General features: G+C 44.8%; 1 protein-coding gene across 1 annotated transcript in view; it reads left to right on the top strand.

Annotated features, from left to right (window-relative positions):
• The window catches only part of LOC136849652 (uncharacterized), a 759,811-nt gene that overhangs the window by 383,333 nt on the left and 354,355 nt on the right, over nt 1-22,123 (top strand). The window contains exon 8 of the mRNA XM_067122953.1: nt 13,805-13,936. Within this exon, the coding sequence (XP_066979054.1) occupies nt 13,805-13,936 (132 nt within the window). The remainder of the gene's footprint in view (nt 1-13,804; nt 13,937-22,123) is intronic.

Genomic DNA, 22,123 nt, shown 5'->3' with positions numbered 1-22,123 from the left:
TTTATTGTTATTATTATTATAATTTATTGTTATTATTATTATTATTTTGTTTTACCATTTACGTGATTCCGGTCCCACACCTGGGGCTCCGCCGTTATTTTTCTGGCAGCCCTTATGGTTGGTTCCTGGTTTTCGTTCCTTCATTCGGAGTCCTCCGAGGGTATGAATCCTTAAACTTCCGCTCGTTGCATTTAAAGCTTATTGGCCCAATTTTTATTTGGTAGTTCTTCTACACCGGAGTATTCGGTTGTAGTTGAGTTTCCTGGCCTTGCCGGCTTTATTTTGCTTAGAGCGTGAGGTTCATGTACTGTTACCTTTACAGACTGTTCGTTGTGAGGAGCCGGGGTGTACCGCCTCCCTTCAACAACCCTACGGGCACGTGGTGTGTCGGACCCACGCTGGTTGTGCGGTCCGGCTAGACGACCTGGTTGTTTGGCACCCGATGGCTGTGAGGTTTGCTTCGCTCTCTCCTCAACCATCCAAGACAGTCGGTAAGTGAAAGTCTTCTTTCCTCCGGTCCATGCTCCTCATAACGTTACGTTGATTATATCTTCCTTCGTTCTTTACATTCCTGACTAACCACAGGTTTCCTTGCAGGCGGATGAAAATTCCAAGAAGTCTGCCTTGGAATCCCTCCGGGCCTGGGTGGCTGGGTTCGGCAGAAATGTTCCGTCGGGAAGCCCCTACGTCCTCGACGCCAGGTTGAGGATCTGCTTTACCCGGCGCACGGGTGGCGCAGCAGTTCGGAAGAACTTGCCACCCCTATTATCCAGCAGATCCTCGATGCGACCCAGCCACCTCAAGTGGACATTTTGTACGCCGAGGTCTCGGAGGATGTTGCCGCACTAAATCTCGACTTGGAACCTATGAATACGGAGCAGGACCAGGTGGTAAGTGGAGAGGTAAGTGAGGAGGTTAGGGCGGGCCCCTCTTTGTTTAACTCCCCTGATTCATCTATGTCATCTTTTTCAGGTTTTGTGAAGTCTTCTTCTTTGGGTGATAGAGCTCCGTCTGCTATCCCCAAGTTGAAGACTTCATGGGCGTGGGCTATAAGTCCTCGTCTTCTAAGAAGGCATTGCCCTTCCCCGTCGAAGGCTAAGGTCCCAGGACCGGTAGCCTCCGGGAGTAAGTCTAGCTCCTCCAGCAATCAAAGCGCGAGTAAGAGGGCTGCAAAACCAAGCCCTCCTCCCCAGCCTCTTTTGACGCACAAGCCCTGGCCACTGAACTGTACAAACAGTTCACGAGGATCTAGACTCGAGGGTTTGAGAAGATCTCCGAAAAAGTTTGCCACTTATGACAGTGTACTGGAAGGTTTGGCTCGCCAACCTAAAGCCGAACCTCGAGTACTCTATCCCCGACACTGCGGACCTCCCCGCCGTTTGATGTCGGAAACCCTTGGCGGTTCGCCTCCGGGCCATCCAACATGATGGCAAACTCACCTTAGACGGTCTGGGCACGAGGCGGTTGGAGGAGTTGGAGTTCTTCCCCGATCTCTTGCCCCCTTATCCTGGCTTCGTGAGGCAAACCGAAGAAGCCTGGATTGGGTCAGACAAGGTTCCTAGGGAAACTGTCATCATCCCTAGAGACCAAGCCCAGTCGGCTCTCCTACGCACTCTGACGGAGTGGCAGGCAGTGAACACAAAATTGACCCCTTTCAAGGGCAATTTCACGATGTTCACCCTAGGTGAAGATCTTCCCACTCCTTGTATGGATAAAATTGCTCTGGCCACGACCCGAGCATGCCTCGATGGGAACCCTTTCCTCAATTGAGGGAAACAGACCCCTACTTCCTGGTATTCCCAGGAAGTAACGAGTTCTGGTGGACGCCCCGTCCACTTTCACTGTAGGCAAGCTGGACCCTCTTTGCGCTTCCACGCAGTTTAGTGAGCAACTCCTAAGCTGCCGGAATCTTTGTTAAAGGCGGAGTTTGAGACCCGGACTAAGTTAGCCCGGTCCTTGAGCTCGGCTGTCTTACCGAGGCTACTGCCGTCTCCGGCTCGGACGAGCCCTTTTTCCAGGTCCTGGCTAAGTCTTTCCTGGCGACCTTCCAGTTAGACTTGCATGAGTTTGTTATGGCTAGGCTGGAATGTAGAAAATTTATTTTTGCTGACGCTACAATCCGCCACGAGCCTAACAAGCTCATTAAAAGTTCAATCTGGGGACCTAACCTCTTCCCTGAAGGAGAGGTTACATCCGTCATGTCCGATTACACGGGCCAATCAGAGTCTTCGCGCTCGGTGGGAATTCCCACTTATAAGCGCAAGACCCCAGAATCGGTATTGCCCCCAGACGAGAGGAGGAAAAAGGTTCAGGAGGCATAAGAGGCCTCATCAGGCGATGGTTCAAGCCGTCCCGGTCTCGGCAGTGGCCCAGCCATCTACCTCTAAGTCCCAACCCCAGCAGTATGTTTTGGTTCAACCAGCTGCGCCCTCCTATGTATCCTCACCAGCATACAACCCTACATATGAAGGTCGTGGATTTTTTCACGGCCTCAACAGGGTGGCAAGGGAGGAAGGGGCAAGGCCCCTACAGAGAAAATCAACACCACCCCAAGGGGAGAGGACGTGGTAGAGGGGAACAAACCCGCTCCCTCCCACTGAGAAAACGCAGGTAGGCGGTCGCCTGTATTGGTTCAGGGACCAGTGGACCTTCAGCCCGTGGGCACACAGCATTGTGTCCAAGGGACTGGGGTGGAGCTGGATCAAGAATCCTTCCCCTCCAAACAGATTTTACCAGCCACCCACATCAATCCTACAGGATTATGTAAAAGGATTGCTCAACAAACGAGCAATAAAGAAAGCAAGGCACCTAAAATTTCAAGGCAGGCTATTCACCGTTCCCAAAAAGGCTCCGATCAGCTAAGAGTGATCCTGGATCTGTCGCGTCTAAATCTCTACATAAAATGCGACAAGTTTCGCATGCTTACGGTAGCTCAGGTCCGGACTCTACTTGCGTGGAGCCGTCACCACCTCTATCGATCTTTCAGACGCTTATTATCACGTCCCAGTTGCGCCGGAACTTCTCTCAGTTCCTCGGTTTCAGACTCGGGAACCAAGCCTACTCCTTCAGGGTCATGCCCTTCGGTCTGAACATTGCACCCAGGATATTCACCAAGCTGGCGGATACGGTAGTACAGCAGCTCCGGTCCCAAGGAATCTCCCTAGCAGCGTACCTGGACGACTGGATAATCTGGGCTCCAACTGTGCCGGAGTGTCAGAAAGCCACGTCCATAGTCACCAATTTCCTAGAGTCATTGGGTTTTCAGCTGAACAGGGAGAAGTCCCGCCTGACTCCGGAGTCTCGGTTTCAATGGCTGGGTCTTCAGTGGGACCTGTCCTCCCACACGTTGTCTCTCCCTCCTTCCAAGAGGAAAGAGATAGCGTCTCTCACCAAGAGGTTTCTCAAAAATCAGTCAGCATCCCGCCGGTCCCAGGAAAGGGTCCTCGGGTCTCTCCAGTTTGCTTCAGTAACAGACCTGCTCTTGAAAGCCAAGTTAAAGGACATAAACAGGGTGTGGCGCAGCCGAGCAAACACCAAGCTCAGGGACAGGGTCTCCTCTATCCCTCGGATCTTAAAGACAAGGCTTCACCTTGGACCACAGTCAAGGGCCTGTCCAAAACAGTCCCACTTCAGTTTCCCCCTCCGGCACTAGTTATCCACACAGACGCTTCTCTAAGCGGCTGGGGGGGATATTCACCAAAACAAAAAGTACAGGGAACGTGGTCCACAATGTTTCAGCAGTTCCATATAAACACCCTGGAAGCCATGGCGGTCTTTCTGACGCTGAAGAAAATCCGCCCTCCCAATCGGATTCATATCAGGTTGGTGCTAGACAGCGCAGTGGTGGTTCATTGCATCAACAGGGGCGGCTCCAAATCAGGTCGAGTAAACCAAGTAATGGTAGCTATCTTCTCCCTGGCGAACAAGCACGGTTGGCACCTGTCAGCCACCCACCTGGCAGGCGTCCGGAACGTGGTGGCGGATTCTCTGTCCAGGACTACTCCGTTGGAGACGGAGTGGTCCCTGGACGTGGACATCTTTTCAGTGGATTTGCCGCCGGGTCCCGGGACTCCAAGTGGATCTGTTCGCAACAGAAGCAACTTCAAGCTCCTGTTACGTAGCCCCCAACCTGGACCCTCAGGCGAAACGCCACAGACGCAATGACAGTAGATTGGAACAGTTGGGAGAGAATTTATCTGTTCCTCCAATAAATTTGCTGCTGAAAGTTTTACACAAACTGAGGACATTCGAAGGTCAACCAGCTCTGGTAGCCCCTATTGGCCGAAGAGCAATTGGTTCCCCTCTCCTTCAGGAACTGGAAAAACTTGGAGTCTTCAGATTCCCAAGCCCATTCTGACCCAGACAGTACAAACCAAGACTGTGTCAGCTTCCTCAAGGATTCAAGATGCCCTAGCTTTATGGACTTTATAAAGTTCGCAGCTCAAAAGGAGCAAACATTGACCCTGTCAACACTCTGTTTTTAGAATCAGGTAAAAGAGATTCTACTATTAGGCAATATGACTCAGCAGTCAAGAAGTTAGCCTCCTTCCTGAAAGCTTCTGAAGCCAAAATTATGACGACTAATTTAGGAGTTTCCTTCTTTAGGTCACTGTTTGAGAAAGGCCTGGCTCCGGCCACTATTACCACAGTCAAGTCGGCATTGAAGAAAGTATTTCTTTATGGATTTAAAATTGACCTTACAGATTCTTATTTTTCATCCATCCCCAGAGCATGTGCTCGTCTGAGGCCAGTATCACGTCCACATTCGGTTACTTGGTTTCTCAATGCAGAAGTCCTTAAATTAGCGTCAGAGTTGGATAACTTAAATTGCTCTTATCAAGATCTGTTAAGGAAAACCTTATTTTTACTTAGTTTGGCTTCAGGTGCTAGAATTTCAGAGCTGTCAGCTCTCACTAGAGGTGATAATTTTGTTAACTTCCTCCCATCCGGAGAAGTCCTCTCTCCCCTGACCTAGATTTTTAGCTAAAACGAAGACCCACAGGACAGGTGGTCTCCCTGGAAGGTGGTGCCCTTCCTCAAGATCAATCTTTATGTCCAGTCCATACACTTAAATCTTATCTCTCAAGAACTCCACAGAGTAAGTCGGGTCCTCTTTTTATCAGGGAGAAAGGTGGTACTCTTTCCCTTAATGGTATAAGACAACAGATTCTGTATTTCATTAAACAAGCCAACCCAGACTCAGTTCCTAAAGTTCATGATATTCGAGCAGTGGCTACTTCTACTAATTATTTTCATAATATGGACTTTTCAGAGTTATCAAAATATACGGGTTGGAAATCACCTCTAGTGTTTAAACGCCACTATTTGAAATCACTTTCAAGCCCTGAAATATTCTACTGTAGCAGTGGGAAGTGTCATCTCCCCACATTAAATAATTATATCCTTTCCTTTTCCCCCGCCCGCCTACCTCATTTGCTTCTCTGCTTGTTTTCCTGGTAGTTTATGCCTCACTGCCTAGCTCTTCATGTTGATATGTTTGTGTTTTATGATGGAAAACTGTAACCAATTAGCCATAATTGTTTTATGGGTACTGGACAGTTTTTGTTGGCTCCAATGAACTCCGGATATTTATGTCTGTTATTTTCTTTTTAATTAGTCTTGCGATCCACCCATGTTTAAGCCTAAGTTTACATATATAGTTTTAAAGTTGTATTTCTTGTTCTGTGCACATTTCATGTTTCACTACTTTTTAAGTAATTTTAAGATTTTTGAGGTTTTCTGACCCATCAGTCAGGAAGACCTCCAGAAACAAGTAGTGTTAAGTTTAACCATGTGCCTTAAAGTTAAGAACTTATTGTTTTAAGGGATTCTTGCTTCATGGAAGAGATTCTTTAATTCATTATTTTCGTTCCAATTTTGCATTTTTTCTTCAGCATTGTTACCCCTTGTTGTTTTCCAAGAGCAGTCTTGGCATGATTCTCTATCACTTTAAATTCACCTGACAGAATAGCTGATTGACATTTTGAGGACTGCAAAACAACTCAGGGTTCCTACCTGTTAAGGAAGCTGACTTCAATGTTTTCCCTCATTATGTCTGTATTCCTTAAGAGATCAGCAATCCACCCAGGGGCTCAAAATTTTGACAGAGGAAAAATCTCTAGGGGCTGTCAACCGGTGTATAACCTCTAGCATGTGACTAGACCTCCTCTCAATACCTCTTGTTCTGAGGGTTTTGATAAGGAGAGATCTTTGATATATTTCAAGTGGAACTTCATTATCCTTCTAAAAATCGATTGCAGCTTTCCTGAAAGCTCTTTTTCTCTGGAAGACTAGCATTGTTATACCAGTCTTCACAAACAACTTCATCAAAAATTCTCAAAATTCCACCTGGTAAGTTATAAAAGCTGATTGACACCTTTTGGTTTATGGGATTAATTAAAGTTGGGTTCCTACCTGTTCCTTCAATGTTTTCCCATTACTGAATTAGATGCTATAAACGGGCCCAGCGTGTATAACCTCTATGTGACTAGCAATACCCTTGTTTCCAGGAACTTTCATCCCAATGATAATGTCTGGACTTATAAAAATTTTTAGGTAGATGAGAGATTGTAAATACTCCATTACTTGCTTCTCCAGAAGGTTGTTTTAGGTAGTGAGAGGCCAAGATACTCTGTAGGGACCTGTTCTGTTTAAGAGCTACAGAGGTTGCAATCGCCCTGACCTCGTGCGTCTTTACTTTCAGAATCTTGTGGTCTATCTCTCTACATTCCATATGTGCTTCTTTTATCAACTGTCTGATAAAATAAAAACAGAGTATTCTTCGACATCTGTACAGAGAGCTTTTTGACTGAGCACCAAAGCCCTTCTGAATTCCTTCATAAGTCCTTTGTCCTATCCAGGTAGAACCTTAGAGCCCTTACCAGTAATAGGACTCTCTCTCTCTCCTCCCCTGTTATGTCCGTTAGATTCGGAATCTCGAACATTCTGGGCCAGGGTTGTGATGAGTATTCATTTTTGCAAGGAAGCCTAGTTGCAGTGAGCAGATTGCCTTGCCTTGTCTAAAATCTATATTCTTGCTGAGAGCATGTATCTCACTAACTCTTTTCGCTATGGCCAAACTGACCAAGAAAAGAGTTTTCATGGTGAGGTCCTTTAAAGATGTCCTCTATAAGGGATCGAACCTACTCCTCCTGAGGAACCTCAGGACCACGTCTAGGTTCCATGCTGGTGAGTTCTCTATATACAAATTTGGGTTACAGAGACATTGGAAGAGGACACATGGTTGTCCTTGCACCATCCTCTAAATACCTCCCACTTGGATTGGTATACCTTAATGGTGATAATGGTGGATAATTCCAGCCTCCTTCAAAAAAAAAAACTTCTAGTTCTTGTGAGTTTCGATGAGTTACTATAGCCGATTCACTTAAGGTAGATTCTAAAGCGTTTGTTTGGCGGCCTCTGATTAGCTGGTACTGGGAGGTATGCAGCTCCTCACTGTTTTGTAGCTCAGAAAACTTGAAATAATTTTATATTTTTCATTTATCTCACGTTTTACACAAGATGAAAGCTCTTGTGTAGTTTTCAACTAAACCGTGATTTCCTGAAATCAGTAAGATAAAACAGTTACAACGAGTAAAAGTAGCATTTTATTCTTTATACCTGTCGGATTTTTGCATTTTACCCATCAAGATAAAATCTTGTGTTTTTACAATAAATTCACCCTGAGGCTGGTGCTTTCAGATTTTAGATCGTATGATATCTGAAGAAAATGAAGATGTATGTTGGTTCTTGACTCCGTTTGGATAGTCCAGATGGTGGTCCAAATTCCAGATCTTTGAGGCACCGTTCAGTTGCCAATTAGTGATGTGAGAAGTTTGCCAATTTACCGTATTATTATGTCATTAAATTTTCTGTAAATAAATGCACAAAATTCCCATTATAACACTCTCACTCCAGTATCATATATGTCCGTGTGTCTGAACATATCGGTAAATGTTCCCACACCCTGCATCACTATATCTCATGTAGGATAATGAGACAAATCAGAAGACTTTTATAGCTTTATTATTTAAACAAAAAGAATGGAAATTCCCTGATGTATTATCTTAAAACAAAATAAAATCATATAATGCTTACATTGACACTGTCATTAGGCTATCTACAGTATTGAACCAAAGAAAATCCATACCATTACCATTATTTAAAAAAAAATTAATGGAAAATCATACATATAGTCATGTCGTTCTATTGTAACAAAAGAATGGAAAATTATACAGATGCCCATTTGGGATATGTCCATAGTCAATCTACGGATGATATTGCAGTAATGTTGACATTCCAGCCTCTTGCATTTATTTACAGAGAAATAATGCATAATTTGCGCTGTCCATTGTTGAAACTGCAGATCATATGCATTGGACTGTCAGCGGCACCTGGGCGCTCTTGCTGAGAAGGCCAACAACTATGCATTTATTTACCAAGGGTGTCCTGATGCAGCGTTCATTCTCGGCACTATTGAGAACGGACTTTATTTTCATTTTCTCTTCACATATCAGTATCTAAAATGCACCAGCGTATTCAGGGTGAATTTATTGTATGAAAACACAAGTTCTATTTTTCTCGTATGAATGATGCCCTTGGATAAAAACAAGTATGGGTTACTCGTTGTAAGTTTTATTTACTGATTTCTCCGGTTTCCTTTGCCAATTAATAGAATCTTATGGTATGATCAGAACTTTCTATCTTGAGATTGAAATATAAACATATTTTAAGTTTCTGAGCTACAGACATTAAAATGAAAACGGTAGAGACCTGGCCAATCAGAGTGCAAACCGTCTTGTTTGCTGAATGTAGTAGCACAATTTGGTAATATCTTTCCAAGTGTTGTTTTGATCTACTCTCTGAGGTAGACTACTCTTGTGTCCACCATCCATTCCAGAACCCTGAACCTCTCTTGTCTCCCACTGTGTTGTGATACTACCCTGTATTAGGGGGAAAAGAAGGATTGCAGTTAGTTCCGTCTTGGAATCTGGTGATGTTTCCAGTCTCTCCTGCTCTCTGGATCCAGACGTCCCCAAAGTCGCCACATGCTTCTGAAGATGTCTGAAGTAGCGTCCATTCTGTTGAGAGGACTTGATTTTTCCTGCTCAGAATGTCCGCCCTCACATTTTTTCTCCCCTTGGCTAAAGTGGGTTACTAGTTTGACATTCTTCTCCTTTGCCCAGAGAAGTTCTCTTGCTGTCTCGTATAGAGACCTGGACGTGTTGTTGGCGTTGACCTGCACCTCTCTGTTCTCCACTATGTGTTGAACTCCTGAAGCTAGAAATTGCAGTTAGTTCTTCCTTTCTAGTGTTGGTTCCTGGGTTCCTCTGATGTAGAGAAAGGTCCTCCTGGAGCTTGAGCTTGGGGTCATTCCACCACTCTAAACACGGCCTTATTGGTTCCGAAATGGGGAAGCACTTGGTCTCCAGTTCAATTTCCTTGTCCCAGTTCTGATTTAGAAGAAAACTGTAACGGGTATAGAATCAATCTTCCAGAGGAAAACAAACTGTTCCAGCGAGGAAAGGGTTCTCAGCAGACTCATCCATTCCTTTGCCTTGAGCATGTCTGTCTCTTTAGAAAGTTCTAAAATTTTCTTAAGGCTTGTCCTGTTCTTGCAACAGAAGGAAAAGCCCGAAAATCCTGACTCTGAATCTTCATCCTAAGGTACAGAACCTCTTGGGATGAGATCAGTTGAGATTTCTCTCTGTTTATCAGAAGACCTAATTCTTCGTATACCTGAATCGTGGTGTGAAGATCCTCCAGGCAGCGTGTGTGGGAAGGAGCTCTGAGGAGCCAGTCGCCAAGTACAAGGAGATTCCGACGTCTCTCGTGTGAAGAAAAAATCTGCTACATTGGTAATCATCCTTGTGAAAATCTGTGCTAGACGCTTGTTGCCAGTGCATCATGCGTCCTGAGCTACCACCACATCTTGGCTTCCAATATCTTGAAGCCTGACATCCTGACGTCCAATGCCTTGACGATTGACGTCTTGAGTTCATTGACGCTTGCCGTCATGGTGTTTCATTCCTAGATGCTTGACGCCAGAGCATCCAGCGTCTAGAGTTTCATTACTACGTTCAGCGTCTTAAACTTCTGGACGTCTAGAAGCTTTAGTTGGACGTCTATTATCCTTCTTCTCTTTGCCTGGTTGTCATGCTTGCACCAGAGAAGACAAAGTCTGCTGCATATTTTGTAGTAAAGCTATATGCGGGGGCTTCCTGCTGTTGGGGACAGGCTGGGAAGCATCAACTACGAGGAAATTATTTCCTCCTCATCGTCAATAATGGATCGTGGAGAGGGTTCAGCAGACGAGTACCAACCGAAGGAGGAAAAGGAGGAGGATGTACGGAAGGCAGCACAGCGTCCACCATGTTCTTGCAGCCTGGTATCCTGACTGAACAGAACTGTCTACGTTTGCTCTTAATAGGAGAGCTACCCTTGGGGCTGGAAGGGAAGAGCTCTGGGTTGCTCCCGTGGCTACAACCTGGAATCTATGAAGTCTTATCATGACGTCCCTCAATATTGGGTAACTTGCTCTTGAGAGGTCTCGACTCCAGAGCCAGACGTCAGCCCGTCTGTTTAGGACCGAAAACAGAGAGACCGAAACTGGAAAAACTTTTCCCGTGGACGAACTTCAGAAAATTCTTGGAGTTCGGGTGCATGGAAATGTGAAAATACGCATCCTGGAGGTCCAGTGAGGCCATCCAGTCATGCTGTCTGACTGCAGCTAGAACCGATTTTGTCGTTTCCATAGTGACAAAAAGTTTGCAATCACGTCTAGCACCGGTCTCTAACCCCAAGCATTTGGGGATCAGGAATAACCGAATGTAGAATCCTGGGAATTCGGATCTTGAACTCTCTGTCTGGTCTCCTTTTGCAACATCATAGACACTTGTTGCTGTAGAGCCTTTGCCTTGGTTCTGTCGTTGCATTTTGACAGAAAGGACTATTGTCTTGTTACTAGAGGGGCCTCCTCAGGCTGGAAAACGATCTTGTACCCTCTTAGAAGACCTTTGTTGGCGAACCGGATGAGCTTCAGACTGTCATTGTAGGGCCGAGTTCAATTGCCATTCATCTGATGAAGAGTTAGAGGATTTATTTCAGTTAATACTAAGGTATTTATATCATTACCCCTCTTAGAGTAACTGAATGGACCATAGGTCCGCTCTCCTTCTCTCCCACACTTTTTAGAAGCTGGACAGCCTGGCTTACTTGCTGTCTGCAAGAGAAGAAAGTCAGGTCCTCCTTTTCTGGGCCTGATGTAGAGGCTCTTCTCGTTGAGTTCATCTACCCGTCCTAGAGGAATAAATCGAGGTTCTGATTTTGAAAGAGCTGAGACACCTTAAACACAGGAGCCTCAGCCTTTTTCTTTATTCCTGATGAGAAAGTCGTTGGTAGGACTTTTCTTGCTGTTTTAGATATATTACGTGGTTTTCAGGGCCGTGGTTTTCAGGGGTGTGGATGAAAAGACCTCTTTACCAAATCTTGAGAGAAGAGGTGAGAGGAAAAAAGGGGCATAAATCAGTTCTGATTTTGACTGGACGTGACCCCATTAGCCAGGAAAGATCAAAGATGGGCCTTTTTCTTCAGGATTTCCGCTGAGAAAACGTCTCCCTGGGAAGAGGCAGGTATTCCGAGGCCGAGTGATTCTCCAGTTTGATACCAAACGCTAAACCTTGAAGCCAGTTTGGCTGGAGGAAAAGCAAAGGCTGTCTTTATTGTTCCTTCGAAAGTATCCACTCATTCAAAACTTTAAGTGCTCTCTTGACGAAGCGGGAAAACCACCTTCGTGAATGCTGCCCTCTTAGACGCCTTCCCAAGAGTAAATTTCTCGGGATTCTCTGGAAAAAACTTCGAAAATAGCTTCATAAGTCTTTTCAAGTCTGATGAAAGCTGATGGCCTTTTATATCGTCTTTGTCGGAAAACTCTACAATAGGATTCACAGGAGAATGCGGGATATATCATTCTCCTTTTCCGATTGTCCGAAGACCGAAATAGCGACGCCTTTCAAAATATTATCATGACGACTCGGCGTCCAGGCGTCCAGTCTCTTGACGCCTGGCGTCTTGGCGTCCATTTTCTTAAAGCTTAACATCTTGGCGGCCAGCCTCATGACGTATGACGTCCTGGAGTCCAGCTTCTCGACACTAGACATCCTGGCGTCCAGCTTCTCGACGCCCGACGTCCTGGCGTCCAGCTTCTCGACGCCCGACGTCCTGGCGTCCAGCCTCTCGACGCTTGATGGCCTGGTGTCCTGGCGTCCAGCTTCTCGACGCTCGACGCCCTGGCGTCCAGCTTCTCGACGCCTGACTACCTCCTGGCGTCCAGACTTGTAACGTTCGCTGACCCGCCAAACCTAGAGGTTACTTGAGAACTGGCCGCCAGTACGACATCGGTCAAAAGCTTCCTCAGGTTGACGTTGTTGCTGCATCTGAGCTGTGAGAGCTTTTTGTTGTATTCCGTTTCTGGACGCTTGACACCAGTGCATCCCGTGCCCAGAGTTACCACTGCGATGGGGACTGCGTCGTCCGACAACGAAGAGAACAACATTACCTTGCCTTTCCTATGGCGAGGGTGAGCGTCCTGGGAAACGTCAACAGGTACGCTCGAGGGGACGACTGCTCGGTAGCTAAAGCCTCTCGCCTCCCTTCGTCTGTCGACTTTCCTTCTCACGGGTTGGTGAGCTTGGAAGAGGTCTAGGACTAGGAGCACAACAGGACCAAGCGGTCGCACCCTCCACTGCACTTGCACTAACAACATATTAACACTTGTATTTTTTTAGATCTCTTATTGTCGATCACATATTATCCCTGTCTTCTGAGAGGGATTTTACCTGTTGGGCCAGGGCCTGAATGGCGGCCAACATATCTTTAAGTGTTGGATCCTTACCTGTTTCAGTAGGGGGTTCAGAGACTACCACTACGGGAGAAGGATCAATAGGATAGTTAGCAAGGGGAAAAGAATTAACTATTCCCTGGTTATATCAAGAAGAGTGAGATATAGTACTCCTGGTTCTTCTGAGCCGGTCTTTCAAGCATTCTCACATATACACCGACTATAAGCAAACCATTCCCATTCTTCACATATACTGAGTGGGGATCCAAGGAGACTTTAGCAAGCTGCTTGCATCCCCACACACACATTCTCACACTCGATGAAGAGTCAGATATGTTGTAAGAAATTCCAAAAGCAAATGAGCGAAAGCCAAGCCAAAGTGTACTTCACCAAAATAAGTTGTGAAAAAACACGGGCTACGAGTGAAATTCCATCGATGTTACCGACACAGCGGCAGGGAAGATCTGAGGAATAGTTGGAATGGTTGCAGGTACCTGGGTAGAGGGCGCACAGGTGGTTCACCTGACTACCGATCGGCGATTGCCGTGAGTTTTGAAATTCTGCCGTGACGTCAGGGACTTAAGCTATATATATAACTACCAGGTAAGTTAGATGTTTAAAAATTTCATTTTCATTCATCATTTGGTCCCAGTTCTTGGCTTATGCCCTAGACCTAGTACTCCATTTCATTCTGATCCTTGGGGCCAGCCCTATGAGAGCTGATAACCAGCTCAGTAGTGTGATTAAACTACTGTGCTTTTAATAATAATAATAACCTTTCATGCTCTAATAAACCACCTAGTTAACAAGCTCCAACAATTGGTTCCAGCTCACATTGGGAATACTGTTACATAAAAGACTGTAGTACTTTCATTTCTTTGTTTTGTTTGATTTGTTAACATATTTTTTATTTGATACTGTATTTAATGCATGATGTATTTATTTCGTATTGTGTGTTGTCCTCAGATTCGAAACAAGCAGCGTTCGGGAACAATAGTCACAGATGAGATGCGAAATGAATTTGCTGGATTTTGGGAAAAATATCAATATAATCCACTCGCAGGAAGAAATGTCATTTTGGCCTCATTTTGTCCTCAGGTAATGTGTTGAAATTAAAAAAGAATTTTTTCCAATAATTATTATGTAACTGCATTCATATTCTTTAATCCTCTACGTATTGGCACAATATGTTGAATATATTAAGTATTATCCTGTATTATAGGTATTTAAATAGTTAACCCTTTATATCAATTTTATTATTACTATATATTCGGAAGATGAACCTTATTCATAAGAAAGAAGCCCCCAGGTGCCATTGACTTGAAATTCAAGCTTTCAAAGAATATGGCGCTCATTTGAAAGAAGTAATAGAAGATAGTAGGAAGTATAGAAAGAAGAGATCAGTTATTAGAAAAAAATAAAATAAATAAACAAATAAATAGATAAAATTATGAGTAAATTATTGAAATGCAAGGAGAATTGACTTAGGGTAATAATGCATTCCATCTTTGCTTGAACTTTTGAGGTTCCAATCGCACAACATCCTCAAGGAGACTGTTCAACAGTCGGAACGGTGTAAAGAATAAAGAACCTCTGAAACTGAGAAGTTTGACAGTGAGGTACATTTACTGCCTAATGGTGCTGCTGTTCAACAAATCTGGTCACTCTCAGCAGGAGAAGAGGATCAGGGATCAATTGTGAATGTGAAAGATCTGTTAAAATACAACTTATGAAAAATTGCAAATTTTAAAGTACATTAATTTGTATTTTTCCTTACATACAAACCTTTGGTCTTTACATGAATTTTGCCTGCAAATACAAACTGGAGCGGCGTTAACTTTCATACAAGGTTATTAGCTACCAATGGTAGGGGGGAAGCCCTGCCAACTCTTCGGTCTACACTCCACTTTGCCATTTGGCCCAGGTACCAGAATGAGGGGTGGCTGATGTAGGCTGTGAATGTAAAGACCATCAGGTTTGTATGTTAGGAAAAATACAAATTACTTTAAAATTTGCAATTTGTTCCGACACAAATACAAACCTTCATCTTTACATAGGAGACTTACCCCTTGGAGGGTGGGTCCTGGGTAAATCTCTGAACTGACTGGAAGTTCTACCCACCTGGGAATCTCTTTCTAGTATCAAAGAGCTGAGGAAGGAGTTCTGTGCCTCTGGTCTGTTGAACATATGGGGTGTTCAGCTGCCAGACTTCTGGGCTTGAATGAACGATTTTATGTCATTATTCCAAAAAAGGCTTGGATGAACCCATAATGTCGGAGACAATGAAAGGCTAATAAAACCAATAGGTTTGTTTTAATGTCAACCCTTCTTTCCCCTTGCTAGAGAGAGGGGGAGGACTTGCATCTAACAGTCTGCTCTAGATTATAGACAGGGAACTCAGTTATCTATACTCACTTGCAAGACATGCCCATCCAACATTTGACAGCTCACCACCTGCCTCTCTGCCCTACAAGAGAGAAAGGTAAAAGAGAAAAGGGAGTAGGTCAATCACTCATACACATTCTCTCTCGCGTACCGTACACCTTAGATGAGATGCTACCTGTCCCTCTAGGGGAGCCAGGTGAGCTACACTACTTGTTGAGCAGCCACCACAGGACCCAAGGAAAACATGTCCAAGGACCTGTGGGCAACATCTCAAAGGTAGAAGGATATGAATGTGGTTTGTTGGGACCACAGTCCCACCCTTAATACCTGTAGAACTGACAGGGTTTCCAGAATGCAAGGGACGGACCAATGCCACTAACTTCGTGAGCCCTTACTTGGAGTGCACTCCTGTCTACCTTGTCAGATGTACAGTACGCTCACTTGATTGTCTCACGAAGCCAGAAAGAAATCAATTTCTTGGACACCCCTTTCTTGGTTGAGCTGGTACTAACGAAGCGTCGTCAACACTCAGGCCTGAGATGTCAAGTCCTCTGAAGATAGTACCGCAGCACCCTAACTGGACACAGTAGCATCTCATCTTGATCACCACCAACAAAGTCCTCTATGGAGGGGGTCGAAAAGGACTCGAACCTGGCGTCAGGGACTGATGGATTCTGAGTCTTCACCACGAATTCTGGGACAAACATGTAACAGATCCCCATCCCCTTGAGTGCTTAACATTAAAGGAAAAGCCATGAAGCTCGCCAACTCTCTTTGCTGATGCCATGGGAAGCAAGGAAAGTCTTGAAGGTCAGATCCCTGTCTGATGACTTGTAAAGGCTCGCAAGGTGCAGGAGTCGGGCTCTGTAAGATGAGAGTCACATCCCGCTCAAGGGGCCTGAGTTCCCTGGGAGGGCAAGACTGTTCGAAGCTTCTCAACAGCATGGAGATCTCCCACAAGGAAGAGAGATATACCTCCTTCAAGCGAAGGACTTGACCAAGGGCAGCTCTGTAGCCCTTAATAGATGAGATGGAGAGAAGATTCTCTTAATGAAGAGAGATACCCCGTCAATGACCTCAACCGCAGAAGATGGCCCATTTCCCCTGGTACACAGCTGCAGAGGATTTATGAAGGTACCCAGGCATCTCTGTCACTGTGTGGCAAGAAAAACCTCCTGCTCACAAGAAACGCTGGATGATCTCCAGGCATGAAGTACTAGTCCTTCCACCTCCTGTGCGGCTGGCACAGCAGGTTGTGCCAAGGGAGAATGTCTCAGAAATTAGAGCTAGCAGGTTTGGACACCATTCAGCATGTAGCCACTTGGGAGCCACCAGGGTCATCGTGAGATTTGGGGTGATCATGACCCTGTTGATCACCCGGACAAATCAGACAAAATGGAGGAAAGGTGTAGCCCTCTAGATTGTTCCATAGGTGCTGGAAGGTGTCTTCTATTGCTGCCCATGGGTCTGGCATGATTGAACAGAACACTGGCAGTTTTCTGTTGTGCCGAGTTGCAAAGAGATCTATCATTGAACAACCTTTCCGCTATGTCTGGGTGTAGGGATCACCCTATCCCTATCACCTGACCCTGGCGACTGAGCTTGTCTCCCACTACGTTCCAGGTCCCCAGAATGTGCCTGGCTGACAGCTCTACCAAGTGTGCTACCTTCCACTCATGCACCTGCACTGCCAACATGTGGAGCTGAAGGGAAACCAGTCACCCCTGCTTGTTGACGGATGAAACTACTGTGGTATTGTCACTCATCAACGCCATGGAGTGCCCCATCACTCGATCCTGAAACTCCTGAAGTGCCAAAAATGCCGCCTTGAGTTCCAGGATATTGATGTGGAGGTGTCTGTCATTCTGGTTCCACACACCTGAAACCAACAACTCTTCCAGGTTTGCGCCCCAACCCTCAGTCGATGGATCCAGAGTCCCTTGGTGGAGACCGAAACTCCTTCATTCTCCACTGAAGAGAACGAAGGTGAAGCTGCCCCGAGGGACCAGCTTCTCCAAGGATGACAGGTGAACGAGAATGACTTGCCACTGCTGAGCCGGTTTCTCCTGTCATAACAGGAACAACTGTGTTGCCTCTCTGAACTTGCTGATACGCGAGTCTGAAGGGTAGACTCTTGCTGCTGCCATATCTGTCAGCTTGCCCAGATACTTTACCCTCTGCCTGGGTGTGAGATCAAGCTTCTTGAAATTGATCACCACTCCCAATTAGTGACAAAATTCGAGAAGCCAGTCTCTGTCCTGGAGCAACTGTGACCAAGAGCTCACCAGAACTAGCCAATTGTTGAGATACTTCATAAGACATGTCCCATGTGAATGTCCCCAGGCTGAGATAAGGGTGAACACTTGGGACCGGTTGAGAGCCCAAAGCAAAATGCCCTGAACTGGAACACTGTTTTTCCAAAGGTAAAGCGGAGATTTGCGAGAGGACTGGTGGATGGGTATTTTAAAATACACATCCTTCAAGTCCACCAAAAGCATGAAGTCGGACTCCCTGATGGAATCAAGTGCTTACTGTACTGTTTCCATCTTGAACTGGGTCTGGCGAACAAACCTGTTCAGGGGAGAAAGATCTATGACCGGCCTCCAACCACCCATCGCCTTCTCTATGAGAAAGACAACTGCAAAACCCTGAAGGCTGATCTTTCACGACCTCTGCAGCGCCTTTCTTCAGCATTACTTTCACCTCTTCCCACAGGGCAAGGTCCTTCAGTGAACCAGGAACATATGTCTGGAAGTGAACTGGATCACCAGTGAGGGGTGGCGGAAATTCAAAGGGTAGTATATGGCCTATACGAAGGACATCCACTACCCAGGTCTCCGCTCTGTATCGCTGCTATATTGCTCAATGGCCCGACAGGCACCTCCCCCCACCAATGCCCCTTGAGTAGGACGCCTTGACAAGGTGAGGGGCTAAGGGACCCTGGCCTTTGGGTCTGGGTCTTGATGAATCATCCTACGTAGTTTTTGGTTTAAATGGCTTGGGCATTTCCACTTTCTCAAAATTTTACTGCTTACGTGAGTCAGAGAAGGGATCATGTTTTGGAAGGGGTTTGCATTCGAAGCTAATTGTGGGAGTTGTGGTGGCTGAGTTGCCACCTGATATGGTTTGGACCTAAAAGGTAGTGATGGGATCTTCCCATAAATATCTTGAGGGCAGAACCAACTCCAGGGATCAGCCCATCGGAATCTGGGGGCAGCTGGTTTTTGGAGATGGGACCCCTGGCTTTTGTCCGGAAGCCCGCCAATACATTTGGAGTGGGGAGTCGGTCCCCATGAGTGGCGGTAGAACTCCCAGCAGGTGGATTGGCTTATACCTGGGCCACTGCAAGCGTATTGGTGCTATCCCGAAGGGTAGGGTATGGGGTGGACTGTTGGGAGTCAACTCTCACTTGTGCCATTGGTGGAGAATGCAAATACCTGACCGAGCCATGATACTTTCTTGATATAACCAATCAGTTTTGGGTAGGTGGGTGAGCCAGTTTGTGTGTGGCGGTCTGGTGTGTGCGTGGTCAGCATCTTGGGGTCTCTTTGCGGGCTCTGGAGGTTTGTTGGGGTGGGGAAGGCTAGGCAGTAGAAGCTGCCCGGTTTTCCCTTTCTGATGTGTTGTGGGGTCTGTGTGGTATGGCTCTTGGGTGTCAGGTGTGCACCTTTTGGACTTCTGCATGCGAACTGGCAATAAATTATGGATTTGGCAAGTATTTTTCCCTCCCCTGGATCCGACGACTCACCGCCACTGGCAACGACTTCTGGCTTGGAAAAGGATATTGGCACTGACACAGATTCCACTTCAGAAAGAAGAAACTAAGGTTGATGCAGCCTCTCCACAAGGAACTCCACAAAAGAAAGATTCTAAGAGTGATGAAAGTCACCATAGCAAATTGACAATTTTGCATGCATATGAAATACCCCTTGAATGCCATTATGAATCTATTTTTGTATTATTTAAACAATATGGGAAAATTTTAGAAATATGTATGAACTACAATGAAGATGATGAGAAATGGGAAGCATGGATCTCTTTTGAGAAAACGCAAAGATGCCTTTAGTGCCACATGTAACATTGAAAGTATTCTTCTTCATAATTGTAATATAAAGGGAGCACTTTGTGACAAATTCCCTAGAAATTTAGATGTTGGTCACCCAGCTGACTGGAATGAAAATGAGTCTCTGACTCTTGAAAATAATCTGCAGAGAGTACCTAAACTCCCCCAGTGGCTTATAGCAAATGCAAAAGAGGAGAATTATAATTATTTTAAATTCAGTAAATATTTGCCAAAGAAAGTAATCATTATAGGAATTGGTGACATTTGTAGATTTGGTGATAAATCTGTTCTTATCCATGCAAAACCCAAGACACAATCACATATGCTTTGCAATTTAAAAGTAGATGGCAGTGAAATGTTAGTAGATATCAAACCCCATATTAATTTTAGTTATGGAAGGAGTAATCTTCAACAGGGATTTATATGACTTCAAAGAAGAGGAGATATTAGGTGTGTCCAAAACAGGTTTGGCAGGTACGTAAAATTCCAAAAACTACAATGATGATTATTACTTTTAAGGATCATAATGTTCCCTCTCATTTGTATATAGAAAATGAAAGGGTGTCAGTATGCCCATACAAACAAAAACCAATACAGTGCTTCAACTGTCTCAGATGTGGTCATCCTTCTCGAGTCTGCAAAAATGACAAGTTGTGTGACAACTGTTCTGCACCAGCTCATGGCGAATGCACATTAGGCACGCAGTGCATTAATTGTAATTTGCGTCATAAGTCCAGTGATAGAAAATGCCCACATTTTCAAATGGAAACAGCTGCTCTACTAAAATCAGATGCAGAGCATATAAGTGTGGGTTATGCTAGAAGACTTCTAAGTAAGGAAAAGAATTATGCGAAGGCCTTGAAATCAAATATCAGCAAGCAAGATAAAACAAAAATGCCAGGTAGGCCAATGAATGCAAACATAAGATATCAGTACCTCCAATTTTGGATATTACTCCCTGTCCCTCTGCTCCTTCTTCTCCTAAGATGAGCAGCCCTAGGCTGTCATTTCGGGTGCTCTCTCTGCCTGATTTAAGAGAGGGACTCGATACTCAAGAGCATGTTAATGCTCTCATAACAGAGGGAAAATACCAACACACCTCCCCATTTTCCAATAGAAAAAGAGGGAGACCACCTTCCTTTTCCCCTCCAGTCACAAGACATGCTGAAACACCTAGCAATAGGTATGAAATATTGTCTCTAGTTGATGGATCAAAATCACCTAATGAGATAATTCACTCAAAAATCACAGTTGATCTACACCACAATCCTCACCAATCAGCTAAGCTACATAATGTTATAAAGAGTGTAAAACCAAAAATATCTCGACCATTGTTTAAAAAGTCATCAGGAAGTAACAATAAAATGAAAAATTCAGAATTGAGGACTTCTTTCAGAGTCCTCTAGAAAATGACCAGCATTTTCTCCTCCATCTTGCACTGGAACTGTCAAGGTCTGAGGGCTAAGTATGAAGAGCTTAAGATGTTCATTCATGAAATCTCTCCAGTTTTTATTTGTTTACAGGAAACAATGTTGGTTTGTAATACACCTTGTCCAGGGAATACACTGCATACTGAACTGCTTATAATCCTCAAGTAGGAAGTCATGGAGGGAGTTTTGTTTATATTCGTCATGACATTCCTCAGATATCTTTAAGTCTGCAAACTCCCCTTCAAGCAGTAGCAGTGCAAGTAGAATTAATTAGAAAATATACTGTTTGTTCTCTCTACTTACCTCCCAATGATGATGTCTGCTATAATGGTGTAGTAGGGGTGATTAATCAACTTCCTCAACCATTTCTTCTTGTAGGAGACATGAACAGTACACATCCATTGTGGGGTGATGCTGTAGCTAATAGAAAAGGAAATCTCATAACATCACTAGTTGAAAACAAAGACATAGGGATTCTTAATACAGGTGAGCCTACTCACTTTCATATACTGTACAAACAGGCACTTTGTCATGTATTGACCTATCCATAGCTAGTTCTAACTGCCTTATTGACTTTCACTGGAGAACATTGGATGACTGGCATACTAGTGACCGTGCACCAATAATCATTAAAAGCACTAATAGTCCACTTGAGCATAGATCTCCTCGCTAGTGCTTGGATAAAGCAGATTGGAATAAGTTCAGGGAATTAAGTGAAGTCGAAGGTGATGCGGATGAGTTTAGCACTGTTGATGATGCCATTGATTTACTTAATGGCACTCTTCACACTGCTGGATTGCATGCCATTCCTAAAACCACTGACTTCTTCCGCTGTCGACCAGTTCCTTGGTGGTCGCCAGAACTCCAGTTACTTCACTTGGCCACAAGAACTGCTGTAACTAGATGCCGAGGAAATTGAACAGAACTTGACATCATAGTATATAAAAAGTGTAGAGCACAGTTCCAGCGAGCATTAAAAGCAGTCCGTTGCCGATCATGGTCATCCTTTGCTTCTTCAGTGAATAAAAGAACTCCACATTCAGCTGTATGGAGAAGAGTCAATAAAATAACAGGCAAATATACTCCTAACCTTCCCCCTGTATTAAGGGTTAATGGGCAATACATCACAGGTACATTGGAAGTGAGCAACAAATTAGCAGACCATTTTGAAAAAGTTTCCTAGAAATCGGAAACACCTCCTGGATTCCATTATCGTTACAGGGAAGAACAAAAGCTACTTGATTTTTCATCCAACAAAGAAGAATCCTACAATGTTCCATTTACTGAGAGAGAATTTGATTCTGCCTTGTCAACATGTACAGATACAGCCCCAGGCCCTGATGAGGTTCCATGTGCAGTGATTAAGCATGTACATAAGATCACTAAACTTTTCATAATTAGCATTGT

This window comes from Macrobrachium rosenbergii, chromosome 21 (genome assembly GCF_040412425.1).
Source record: "Macrobrachium rosenbergii isolate ZJJX-2024 chromosome 21, ASM4041242v1, whole genome shotgun sequence".
Classification (NCBI taxonomy): domain Eukaryota; kingdom Metazoa; phylum Arthropoda; class Malacostraca; order Decapoda; family Palaemonidae; genus Macrobrachium; species Macrobrachium rosenbergii.
Note: the sequence above shows the minus strand (reverse complement) of the source record. Positions and strands in the feature narration are given on the sequence as shown.